The 13,313-nt window shown below is 44.3% G+C and overlaps 3 protein-coding genes across 3 annotated transcripts; 1 reads left to right on the forward strand and 2 right to left on the reverse strand.

The window, feature by feature from the left end:
* Positions 1 to 162: 162 nt before the first annotated feature.
* enoph1 (enolase-phosphatase 1) lies at positions 163 to 4,415 on the forward strand. The gene is made up of 6 exons (XM_084693514.1): positions 163 to 588; positions 723 to 824; positions 2,071 to 2,273; positions 2,877 to 3,009; positions 3,217 to 3,340; positions 3,491 to 4,415. Exons 1-6 carry the CDS (start codon positions 505 to 507, stop codon positions 3,628 to 3,630), a joined length of 786 nt encoding a protein of 261 aa, XP_084549640.1. The 5' UTR covers positions 163 to 504; the 3' UTR covers positions 3,631 to 4,415.
* Positions 4,403 to 6,975, reverse strand: tmem150c (transmembrane protein 150C). Its single transcript, XM_084693515.1, has 7 exons — positions 6,866 to 6,975; positions 6,640 to 6,693; positions 6,528 to 6,560; positions 6,372 to 6,439; positions 6,066 to 6,193; positions 5,769 to 5,946; positions 4,403 to 5,488 (listed from the first exon to the last, which is right to left on the reverse strand). The coding sequence occupies exons 1-7, from the start codon at positions 6,937 to 6,939 to the stop codon at positions 5,280 to 5,282; spliced, it is 744 nt and encodes a 247-aa protein (XP_084549641.1). The 5' UTR covers positions 6,940 to 6,975; the 3' UTR covers positions 4,403 to 5,279.
* A 1,241-nt stretch (positions 6,976 to 8,216) lies between these two features.
* Positions 8,217 to 13,238, reverse strand: LOC146220412 (stearoyl-CoA desaturase 5-like). The gene is made up of 5 exons (XM_084693353.1): positions 12,633 to 13,238; positions 11,604 to 11,734; positions 10,684 to 10,889; positions 10,212 to 10,444; positions 8,217 to 10,064 (listed from the first exon to the last, which is right to left on the reverse strand). Exons 1-5 carry the CDS (start codon positions 12,874 to 12,876, stop codon positions 9,874 to 9,876), a joined length of 1,005 nt encoding a protein of 334 aa, XP_084549479.1. The 5' UTR covers positions 12,877 to 13,238; the 3' UTR covers positions 8,217 to 9,873.
* Between the last annotated feature and the right edge of the window lie 75 nt (positions 13,239 to 13,313).

The raw sequence follows: 13,313 nt of genomic DNA on the forward strand, positions 1-13,313 counted from the left end.
TTACGGCTAAGGGTGCGGGATTTGCACCGAAGTTATATTTTTCTGTGTGCTTTGAATTTTTATATTTGAATGTTCAATTTGAAAAGTCTCATCGTTTTATCGTATGTCAAGATTTGTAAATGGGCAGATATATATAACCTCATAATTGAAAGGGGACGGGAAATAAGGGTATAGGCTTCATATTATGAGGACACGGCATTCTGCCAGAAAGATTCTGGAATGAATGTTCCCTGTCCACGCCCCGGACGGTGTCTGCGTCCTCGTGCTCCACGCACGGGCACTGCTCCATCCATGTGAGCGTTGCCGCTTTCGTTGCCTTTTGCTTTTTCGTATTTTGTCCTTCAGACTGTCATTTCGAATTTGTAAATAACCGATGTTATTCAAATTCACCAATCAGTAATTTGTAACTTTCAAACAGGTTTGATTCGGCTTTCTCTTGATTGTGTGGAAATAACGCTTTGTTAGACAGCTAGCATTAGCTAGCTGTGCGGGCTCGCTGGAAGAATGGCTACGGTTGCAATTCCTGCTAATACTAGTGCTCTCCTACTTGATATTGAAGGGACCACAACACCTATCACTTTTGTAAAGGTCGGTCAACGCTCTTGAACACATTTTTAGCTATGTTTGTGTACTGTATGTTTTGGTAATTTGTACATTTGTGTTATGAATTTGGTGATATGGCCGAAGCTAGACAAATACATGAAACACATTTTCTCTTGCAGGACATCTTATTTCCGTACATAAAGGAGCATCTCGAGGATTATCTGTCGGAGCACTGGGAAGAAGATGAGTGCAAGCAAGACGTGCACCTTCTGAAAAAACAGGTCAGTTTTGAGCGTCTTGGTCGTTTTCTAACATTGTTAGACACATTTGAGATATCCTGTTATCCAGGAACCACAATCACAAACAATTCCCCGGTATACGCATCGTTCTGTCGGTTGAAATACTTTTTGATTGTACTGCTGTTTGAACTACTGTTTAACAACTGATTGCGGTTAATTAAGAGCCACTCCATCCGATAAAATAAGACAGTCTTTGACCATGTTTTTCAACAGAAATAGACATCACCTACATACCTCCCGTTTTATATGTCCTGTCATGGAGTTAAATTTGACCTCAACTAAGCCATTCCCCAAGGGCAGAATTTGATTCGTTGAATATCTTTCGAAGTGCTTGGCATCCCAGACCTCTGGGCCAGATGAGGCTGTACTGGGATGATGTGAGTTCAGGAGATTTCGTTTGCAGAAGACCATTATCTTTCAGCTGGATACCTCCGCTGGAGATGGTCACTGTGTTATCTGCATTTTAGTATATCAGATGAAAAATCTGCTACCTGGAAGGCAGCTTAGGGGCCTTGCACACTGGTTGCGCTTAACTGGTAATGTATTCAAAAATGGGGTCTTCTGCCATATTGCAGTCAGGGGAAATTATAGACCAGGTGGCCTCTAAATCAATAGACTTAATGACACCAGTTACCTCCCACAGAGTTTGTTGAATGATAGAATGGTGGTCAGAAATGCTTGATGCAAGCCAGGATAGGATACAGGCCAAGGCCTAATTGTTTCCTGTTTGGTTTCCTGTAAGCCATTTTTTTTATATATATAATGTGATTTGTCTGATTAGTGTTTCCCAGCATATGCTATTGGGTAATATTGTGAAAAAGTCTGTTTGACTTGATACTGGGAACGTAGTGATGCCTATTTAGAAAGGTCTTCACAGGAGTCGATAAAGAATCCACATAACACTACTGGGGTTAGAGGGTCACAGACTGGCTTATGTCTCACTACGTATTACAGATGGATTCTGATCCGTTAAACAACATTTACATTTAGTCATTTAGCAGACGCTCTTATCCAGAGAGACTTACAGTAAGTACAGGGACATTCCCCCCGAGGCAAGTAGGGTAAAGTGCCTTGCCCAAGGACACAATGTCATTTTGACTCGGCCGGGAATCGAACTGGCGACCTTCCGATTACTAGCCCGATTCCCTAACCGCTCAGCCACCTGATTCCGATCCTTGAGACAAGTTAATGACCACACCCCAACCCACCCCCTCACCCCTCGTGACAGGTTGAGGAGGACATGAGGCAGAACCGGGCGTGTGCGGTCCACGCCCTCGACCAGACGGTTCACACGGATGAGGAGAAGGCCATCCGGGAGGTGGTGGAGAACGTTCTGTGGCAAATGGCAGCAGACAGGAAGACCACGGCGCTCAAACAGATCCAGGGTCACATGTGGAGAGCAGCCTACGCTGCAGGGAGAATCAAAGGCGAGTAAGTAGCCTGAAGTGTTCCCTTTTGATGAAGCCCAGCTGGGCTTGCTTGGCATGTTTGTTTGTTTTTTGTTTGTTTTTCATATCATAAAATTCAAACCCATAAAACTAACTATTTTGAAGGATTGGTTTTATGCTGATGGAATGTGTTCAGTGCTTAGGTGTTGTAGGGTTATGCTGTGTCAGTTTGGGTTTGGTTAATCTGGTGGGGAAAAAAACTGCAGGATGTCTGTAATATTCAGGGAAATCAATAACTCATATTCCTCATGATATGGATGCCTGTGCTGGTAATACTGCATCCAGTTTAAGGGATGACCAAAGGGAGTCAGGTGGCTTAGTGGTTAGGGAATCGGGCTAGTAATCAGAAGGTTTCCGGTTCAATTTCTGGCCGTGCAAAATGACATTGTGTCCTTGGGCAAGGCACTTCACCCTACTTGCCTCAGGGGAATAAGGCCCTGTACTTACTGTAAGTCGCTCTGGATGAGAGCGTCTGCTAAATAACTAAATGTAACTAAATCGATAAGTTGATGGCTGTTCCTGTGTGGTGCAGGGTGTACCAGGATGTGGTTGATGTCTGATCCTGTGTTGTTCCTGCGTGGTGCAGGGTGTACCAGGATGTGGTCCCCTCCGTCAGGCGTTGGAGACGTCAGGGCCTCAGGATCTACATCTACTCCTCTGGAAGCGTGGAGGCACAGAAACTGCTGTTTGGGTTCTCCGTAGAAGGAGACGTTCTAGATGTGAGCATTCCCCCCCCCCCCCCCCTTTTCCTTTCATCTTGCATGTTATGAATCACACGTATGCGCTACATTTGTATACATTTCCCATGCAGTGATGTCAGTATCACTGTGAGATATGTTTTTATTCGATGAACCATGTTTGGCGATTGTTTGGTGATTGACAGAACAATATTTTGCATGTTTGTTTTGTTACTCCCTCCGCCCCAGTTATTTGATGGTCATTTTGACACCAACATGGGTGCAAAGGTGGAGAGTAAGAGCTATGAGAGGATCGCGGAGAGGATCGGCTGTCGAACCGAAGAAATCACCTTCTTGACAGACATCACACGGGGTAGGCTGTGCCTTGCCATTCTGGACGTGCCAATATTGTGGCGCTCCTGGCCATTCGAGAGCTGGACTTTCATTAAAGGCCGGGGCTGTGGAGGTGACTGTGTGTCATGAGAAAACAAGCGTAAGCTACAGTGTGTGGGTGTGATTACAGAGGCCAAGGCCGCAGAGGACGCGGGGGTGAACGTGGTGATGGTGGTCCGTCCAGGAAACGTGGAGCTGACTGAGGAGGAGGAGGCTCACTACAGCGTCGTCACCTCCTTCTGCCAGCTGGAGGTGACGGGCAGAGCCTGACGCGGGCAAAGCGTGACGCGGGAAGAGCCTGGCGCGGGAGAGGACGAGAGCCACGGAGACTCGGGTTCCCTTGTTCCTTTTCCCCTCCCTGTTCCCTAAACACCTAGGTTTTGTCCTTGTTTACGTCCACGGTCCTGAATGGGAGGACTTAAGAGGTGACGGTGATATGGTTGGTGCTCCGGTTAGCTAGCCGGAGGGCTAACAAGCGTATCACTTTCACTCAACTCAAATCTTTCAAGACAAACGGACATCAACCCTTTTTCATCTGTGTACTCGGAGCCACTGCAGGGTCTGGGGTCTGCTGCTGAGCCAGGTTGTGGAGGCAGAAGGGGGTTTGGCTGTAGATCTGTAGTGTCGGGGACAAACAGAGTACTGTGTATGTCGAGAACAAGCATCAAGTGTTCACTGATCAACTGACTGCACATGTTAAACACCTGTCAGGGATTTAGTCACTTAGTAATGTTTTATTTTTATTTTATTTTTACCCTTTTAAAATCATATTTAAGTTGAATCACCTCTTTTTGTAGCTCTGATTTGTTTTTCATGTCTGCCACAGATAGTGAAGTAAATGTATTCCTCTTGAAACATGATAAGGTGTACAGAACAAGGACTGTAGGACCGGTTCTGTCAAGGTTTTATTGTGAAATATTTACAAAGCACAGAACATCATTGAGATGCATGTCAGTGGTCACGGTAACGATAGTCATATAAGCGTGGTTAATGAACTACAAAATATTCAAAATTGTATGACTGGTGATTAAAAAAAATGTCATGTCTGAGATCAACCACCAGTTTTTCTTTTGCCCTAGAGGCAGAGCTTCCTGTTTGCTTGTTTTAAATTTACATTTAGTCATTTAGCAGACGCTCTGGATGAGCGACTTACAGTAAGTACAAGGACATTCCCCCCGAGGCAAGTAGGGTGAAGTGCCTTGCCCAAGGACACATCGTCTTTTTTTTTTTTTTTTGGCATGGCATCGATCCAGCAACCTTCTGATTACTAGCCCGACTCCCTCACCACTTAGCTGTCTGACTCCCTGTTTCTGTGGTTCTACAGAGGTAGGTAAATAGGAAGACAGAATCCACTCTGATGTGGTCCTATAAGTGGACGTGAAAGATGGTGATACACCCACATGTTTCCATTGCTCCCCTCACAGTACACCTGAGTGTAAATGTCAGAAAGGTCTACATGGTATGAGCGAGATTTGGGTAAAGAGATCTTAAATCTCCATGGATCATGCATCGTCATTCAAATCAGATCATGTTTCAGGAAGTCCACCAGTAATTGGGAGATTCGTTTTTCTCCTTTGTGCTCTTCAAAGGGTACAACGCTTTTTAGTGCTTGTGAAATAAGGAATCGTGTTCATCCAGTTTCAGTGATAACATTCAAACAGGCAGACAGACATGCAGTGCTACGAGGCTGAATCAGTAACTAATGTCAACCCGTTGGCAACAGCTACAGTACCATAAATATGCTACAGGGGTTACCCATGACAACACTGGTGAGGAAAATGCCAGATTCTGACAGGTTTTTTGTTTTGGATAGCCAGTTTAGTTATCTGACCTCTAATACGATAGATGCAGCATCGAATCTCAAATCCCCAGACATGTGACGACTAAAAGACAACTTTTTAAAGCATCGTTTTCCGACACTATAGTTGGTCAGACTGGTACTCGGAGACTTCGGAGAAGGTTTCGGACAGACTGAGGGGAGGGTCACGGTCGTCCATGCAGACGATCTCGAAGTGGTAGTGGCGGAACTCGATGGCGAAGGATCCCAGGAAGCCAAGGAAGAACATAACCAGAGCCCACTGCGCCCGCGCAGCGTGCATGTGGAGGCGCTGGGCCATCAGCACAAAATCTGGCCCGCACGGGGTTAAGGGTTAAAGTCCCGACAGCGGGTCGAGTAGCATACATATTGTGTGTACACTGAAATTGTGGATTCCGTGCAGGTGAAGTGCGTGAGGTAGAAACGATTTGAAATGTTGGAACACAGATATGTGCAACGTAATTTTAATTCAGTCATGTCAGGAGTTGCTGAAGTAAAAAAAAAAAAAAAAAGATTCAATAATATTCAGCTTGAAGGTTCAACTCTCATTGATCTGAAATCAATTCAGTCTTGTGTTAGTGAGGAAGGATACACAGCAACATGCAGGCAGTGACGGCACCAGACAAGAGGAAGCGAGGGATGCATGCCCGCCTGCCCTCGTTCCTCAAGTTCACCTTGAGGGTGACGAACGACTGCACCCAGCAGAACAGGGTTCCCAACCCAAACGTCATGGACGTGCCAATATTGTGGATCTCCTCGTCACTTGACAGCTGGACCCGAGAAAGGCATGTCGTCATTCATTCACGTCTGCGACGTCATTATTTCCACGGTCAGAAAACCTCCCTGCGTTTTCACCCGGTGGATTTTAGAGGAGCTTGATATACCGTACCTGAAAGTTTCCTACCAGGGTCATTCCGAAACAGGCCAGGGACATGGCCACCAGACTGCCAATGTTCAGCCAAGGTGTGTGCACTCTGGGCTTCAGCTGTAGATATCTGAGGACTCCGATGATGAATCCTAAGAGAAATAGAGGGGGGAAGGAACAGGATGGATAAGGTGAGGAAAGCAAACTTAAGATACGGCTATAGTAAATCGATAACATTATTCCCATTGTACTTGCTCTTAACTAATCCCTTGGGGCATAAAAAAAACATGTTTTTTTTAATGAACATGAACACAGTAGCCTCAGTCCTACCCACAAATGCTGCCAAGTTCATGACCTGGCTAAACACACAGCTGGCAGGTGGAGCGTTGCCTGCAATGCTGAAACGAGAGAAGTACAAATTAATTATTGATGAGTCTGACAGGCAAATATAAACTGCTAATCTAATGATGTCTGTTTGTACTGTACCTAATGTAAGGGGGTGACTTTGATCCAGATCGTCTGGGAAAAACAGACATGTCGTTTAATTAGTACTCCTGCTTTTATTTAAACTTCTAATACTGTCGTAAAAGAGCCTTACTTGTATTCCGAGCTTAGAGGTGTTATTTTTTCATCTTCAACAGCTATGAAGTACCTGTGAAGAGTCACTTTGTTACTAGGGAAATGACGTCATGACGTTGCGAGCTGTCAAAGCTGTCTGTCTCTTGTTTTTATGCGCGCGTGTGTGTGTGAGAGAGAGAGAGACAGAGAGACAGAGAGAACTAGAGACAGAAATAGAGAGAAAATATATCATATAATTAACTTACACAACCCACAGTCCGGCCGCTGTGAAGACAGAATACATAACAGGGAGAAACGTCCACGGGCTGCACTTCCTCATGTTGCCTCCTGTTGACAAGCAGGAAACAGGAATGAGGTGTAACCACTTATTTTGCCATCAGTTTAAATCACCTAGAAACTGGCGAAACATCCCGATCTCGCGAGCTCACACTCACTATTTCAACCCACAGTTCAACAAAACAAAACGTGGGTGAATCGATTTGTCTGGTTCAGCATGACAACTAGCCTAAAGGCAAAATGTCGACTTACGAACCTCGGATGTGGCCTTTCAATTTACAAAGAAAAAACCGATAGGCCTACGCATGGTTCTGCACAAGTTCTCGACATGCTACCAGCTTTATATCCCCCCACATATATTCTGGCTGTGGTGGCCGCTAAATGCAGACGCGATGACTCCGTTGTAAGCAATAAACTGTGTATTTCCCTCGGCGGCACGTAGTGATCCTTTTCAGCACCCTTGCCACTGGACAGCGCCTGTTCCCTCGTGTTTTCCGTCCGTTTCCAAAATGCGGTTAAGACAGACCACAACGATGTGATGCGTGCACGTCGTTTTCACGAAACATTGCTAATCAGACATGGCCATTAACAACAAAATCTATTGTTATGGCTAACTCGTTTTGACAGTGTATTCTGGATGGCTCAACCCAATATTAGGCACTACAGCAGACAAACAACAGTTTAATTATTGGAAGCCTGTAAAATTAACCATTATCTTCAAACAGGCACTAGGCTACTTATTTATTACTGCGCTACGAAAGATAAAACATCCGTACTTGAAACTGATGAGTCTGGGGTAGACCTAGAGAGAGAATCCTAAACAATTGTAATACCTGGAGTTATTGATTTAACCAAGGCTCCTTTCAATCGGCAGGCACAAAAAATTGAACAGCTTGGGGTTTAATCGGCTCCTCTTTCGACCAAACTTCGTCCTCTTCTCATCTTATGTGTCCATTTTACAATTCTGGTTTCTCCAACAGAAAAACGTGCGGTAAAACCATGCTGGGAATCAAATTTGGGAAATTGAGGGGACAATATTAGCATGGACCGCGGCGTTCGAAATCGTCTCTTGGAAATCTTTGCAGCTGAAAGGATTCCCAGGACGATGCCAGAATAGCAGGCTTTATTACTTTCGAAAGTCTACCAACCGTGATCTACCTGAAAGCTCCAGACCTCGGCCAGGCCACCTGTGGCAGCCAGGGCTGTTTTGAGATTAAACCGTGCCACCATAGATAGGCCTACTACACACTGGCAGTCATGTATTAGTAAATAGCCACACCCCACAAAAAGACAACGGTAGGCTAATCATACAACACCGCAACATTTTATTTAAAAATCTATTTTTTTCTAATGCATGGCACAAAAGTCAACACTCAAGCACAAAGAACCTCCTGTTGAAATTCCTGTCAGCCAATTTCACGTTGATGAAGCGACACACGCAGTAGGCTAATCCTCCACCACTCAGGATTGACTCTTGCTTTCTGGCACAGTCCAGTGACGAGCAGACCAGGTTGCCAGGTTACCATCTGCAATCAATTAATCATTAGCTTTCTTCATCAAGTGTCAACTAAAACATTTGTTTTCCTGCCTCGTTAAAGAACACCGGAGTTGACAGCTAACTGATTGCTGTCATGTGATCTCGGCAGTTTACACAATCATAGTGACAGTTTGGCTGTGCAGGCCTCATTTTGGGCTAAGCGAGTCAACCCTGCTTAGCGTACAGGACAGAAGAAAGACGTGGGAGACGATGTTATTGATAACAATGATCTAAACCAATATATATTTAAGCGTATATTCATCCAGACACAGTAAAAAACCCACACAAGACAGTTAAGGTATACAAACAGTCATTCCATACATAGCATCCTAACTTTGAGTGGGACACAGGCATATAACACACAAGCTCAACTCACTACATGTTTTGATATAAATGTGTACAGCATAGGAAGAAGCACTAAATGGCAACGTTATAGAAGAATATTTTCCAACATACATCTGACATTGTCTGAGCAACCCCCACATGTGACACACACACTCACGGCTGGAATACCTGAGAGCAGTGGGAGTGTTAAGGAGGAGGGAATACATGACTCGTACGCGTAAACTGTGTTAATGCACATGCAGTCTATAATAATATAATTTCTACTAGTGGGTAGTAAGAACTCACCAATTTCTCAGACTGGCCCCATTATGTCAACTTACTACACTATTCGTAGAGATAATCTGTCTTTGTATGTTATTATATGACAACGATTTTCCCATTTAGAGATTTTCAGAAACATGGTTGGAAACATGGGTAAAAGCGCTAAAAGCTATTTGAAGACATTCTGGCTGACAAAATGAATGTCTGTTCCACACCAAAGTCAATTAGTCCTCCACTTATTTTAACATTGAATTATCATCATATTCAAATTTAACATCAATTTGGACACAATGCTCAATACAAATTTCCTTCCAACCTTCTTTCAGGCTTATCTTGTGAATGGTTCAGAGCCTGAATGATGGATGTCGTCTTGTCAGACAATAGATAGACATACTACCATGACCCGAACAGGAATCTCAATGCAAATACATTCTGATGAACGGTAAGGCAGAAAAACCGCACTGGCTCATGATCAATCATATTTAACGGAAACATCAACGCAACAGAGGTCGCACTTTGATTTCATACCTCTAATTTACCTCACGTTTCCTCTGGGGGCTTCAGTGAGAGCTGGGCTCTGAACCAATGAGAGCAACAGCTGACTCACAATCACCTGCTTGACAACTGGGTATTTAATCTATTTAAAAACCAAATCCAACCCCTTTGCACCTAGTTAAAAGTAAAACCCCATCTTAATTCATTTTAGGATGGAAAAAGGAACAGCTCATCCATGTGTCAGAACAAAATGTGACGGAATTTTGATGAAGGGTGGCACAAAACATCAGGCTTTTTTTCAGTAACTCCCCCACCCCCGCCCCCGCCACGGAGGAGTCCTCAGGCACTACCATCTCCTGTCCTTAGCTTGCGGGCCTGTATTATCTGCGGAGTGGCCTTCTTGCAGTTGTAGGCCAGCCCCAGAAAGCACATGAGGTCGATGAAGCAAGTGGTGGGGTTGAAACGCAGACCAAACTCACTGGTGGAGTAGTCGAACGGGAAGGTGTGGTGGAAGTTGTGGAATCCTTCACCTGAGATCATGAAGAAACATTTGAGATAACATACATGTTGAGAAGGGATTAAAAAAAACAACAACGTTCTTATATCCATTTCCTGAATGGTGACACGCGACAGAGTTTGAGGGTTCTAACAGTTGCCCCCCAGCAGCCCAAACTCACCAAGAGCTCCAAAAGTGACAAACCAGTTCTCTCGAGGGTTGATGGTCTTGTCATAGGGCTGGTTGCCATACAGGTGTGCGGCGCTGTTGACGAGCCAGGTGACGTTGAGGGAAAGGGTGTAGCGCAGGATGCAAGCCAGGAAGTAAGAGTTCCACAGGCTCTCTCCCCAGAAATACCACGGCACCAGGGTAGGGAGAGCAAAACACATGATCAACACTGACGTCTTGTAGTACCTAAGAAAAAAAAAGAAACACACTGTATCTGGGGAATCCACATTTCTTTTAGGGTTCCAAGGCAAAATCATAAGCTCTCTAATACTCTCTTATACTCTCTACAATCACAGAAAGACCTCAAATCTCTTTGGAGAACTCTCCATTTCAGGAACTCCTTTTTATTTCACAACATCACTCTGCCCAAGTTTGGTCAAAGAGATTCGTGACATGAAAAACAAAAACAGGCTTTGGGGACGCACTTCCTCTGAAACTGGACGACAGGGTCTGCCAGGAGGTCGGTGAGGTCCAGCTTTTTGCCTTTCTCTATGACAGCCGGGTGTTTCCGCACGAACAGCCAGCCGATGTGGGCGAAGAAGAAACCACGTGTGGCGTTGTGGGGATCGGCGTCCGTCTCCGAGCACTTGTGGTGCACGCGGTGATCTCGTGCCCACTCTAAAATGTCGTTCTAGAGATGGAGACACACGGCCACAATTGCAAATGAGGACATATCATTTCGAGGTTTATTCCGCATGAGTTTTATTTCTTATTCGTGTGATTTAACTTCACACTGCGTTAGATGACTTTCTACTCAGTTCATAATTAGAAAATATTTTTGTGATATATTACAAGTCTTGTGAGAAGGGCACATTGGTCAGCAAGTTAATTCCTCCCATTAACCTTTGAAATTAATGGGACCAAGAGGTCCCCATGGGAGATTTAAAACAGTTTATCTAGTGGATTTTTGAGGGGTCTTTTCTGCACAAATAAGGATGGCAGAGATTTAGAAGAACTTGTGCTGTCAAGCTAGGAACATGAGAGACCATGTTTTCTTCTGAGATTTTGTGTGACTTCCCGAAGGACTAATTAGGAAACTTCCACTGTCTCTGTCAGGGGTTTTGGTGAGAGTTAAACCCTCGAGAAAAGTTCAGGGAAAAAATGCAACAAAAAAAAAGTCAACCAAAGGCAGAGACGTATCAAAGCTTTTGGAAAACCTCCCACTGTATTGGATTTGGAAAAAGCACTTGACTTAATCAAAAATAAGAGATCGATTACGACAACTCATATTGTCACAGAGTACAAGACTGAAAACAGGACACCTCCAATGTAGTTTCACTCTGAGATTTTAAGACTGTTGTTGTGTCGGCATTGGTGGTTGTGGTTTCACGAGAGCAATCTATACCTGGAAGGCCATGGAGTTAGCGGCAGCGAGGAAAACCCTTAGGGGGAGTTTGGCTTTGTAGGATCTGTGACTCCACAGGCGGTGAGCCCCCGCTGTCACTCCCAGGGCTGTGATGATGAAGCAAACGTAAGCTGCAAGACACAACGTGAGGATGGAAAATACATCTTTAAAACACTCATCACTTCAATTAGCTTTTGATCAGCTAAGAGGAGATCAGGTCTCTTATGACTTGGATTTTTGGCTTTTTTTCACATTTTAAAGACTTTTATACCTGGACTGGATGTTTGTTGAAGGTCCTTTATGTAATCTACTGTAGCTTGTTGATTTTAAACCGAAGGAAGGGCTAAAAATAGCAGCCCCTTCCTACTATTGACAAGAGGACTAATGAAAGGGCTCCACTTAGAGGGCTGTGTTGGCCGATGTCTCATGATGCCTGTTAGACAGGAGCTTTGGAACTGTCACTGGACGAAAATTATGAACTCATGACCAAATTTTACAGCCCCATATGAAATAGAGGGTGGGATGAATGTTATCATTATTTAAATAAAATTATATTTTAGTAAAAAACAAAAATCTGATTGCCGGTAGTTATTAAAACCCTTGATGATCAAGACAAACAGTGTCATGAGAATCCTGTGATAATAAAATATTTTCTATTGAGACGACCTGCTAAACAGATTTAATTGCATCTGTATTCGTTCATTAAAATCAACCTAGACTGATTCCGCACCGCTCTCGAATCATGAGCTGAGACCAACGACAACCCAAAACTGAAACCACAAAACTCCCTCCATTCATTTATGAAATCAGAGTAAAATTGATAAGAAAACACCATGCAAAAGACCTACTGATGCCATTGAGGCATTGTATTATGGCTTCTCTTAGACTGAACGCAGGCTACAGTTGGCTACATGGTTCTCATCACGCACGCACAGCCAATGCTCAATAGGCTGCAATGGCAATTTGCTGAAGTTACACAAGCACGATAAGAGAGTTACACAAGGCAAGTTCTTTGTCTTGCAGACTTACACCAAATCCAGGTAAGATGCTGTGCTTGAGGTATAACGATGAGAGAATAGACAGCCCCAGTGTGCAGGAGGACCATGAGAATAACGTTTCTCCAGACGATGCTTCGAGAGCGGTCATCCTTTGAATAATCATCCCGGCACTGTGCCTGGGTTTCGGCATTGGTCTCCTCCGCCTCCGGTCCCCTAGGCTCGCCGCTAATCGTCTCCCCATCCTGATAAACACTTGCGGTCAGAACGCTAACCATCTTCACTGCTGAATACAGGCAACAGTAAACAAACAAAAAAATGCTTCGTTATCCCGGCTTTACTTTAATAAAGGTATCGGTTTCAGAATAATGTACAATACATAAAAGATGTGGACAGAGTCAGTCAATTCCCAGCCAACGGCAGCATCTCAGTTTTCAGACTCAATCCTCTCTCCGGTGACAGAGAGCATCGCGAGCATAGGATAGAACACAGCCCCCCTACAGTCACGCAGAAGAACGCGCAGCTCTGCAGCCAATAGCGTGTCGCAGTCACAGTTCATGTGTTAATGATGTGAGATCTCAGACTGCAAGGATGCAAAGAACTAATTAAGTTTTCTGTTCACTGGATTGTTGTTATACGAACACATGTTGGACATTATGGTGAGATTAATGAGGTATTACTTTGCCTGTTTGTCATGTAGCCACACATACAACAC

Source organism: Hypomesus nipponensis, chromosome 27 (genome assembly GCF_054491055.1).
Source record: "Hypomesus nipponensis isolate SF chromosome 27, ASM5449105v1, whole genome shotgun sequence".
NCBI classification, from domain to species: domain Eukaryota; kingdom Metazoa; phylum Chordata; class Actinopteri; order Osmeriformes; family Osmeridae; genus Hypomesus; species Hypomesus nipponensis.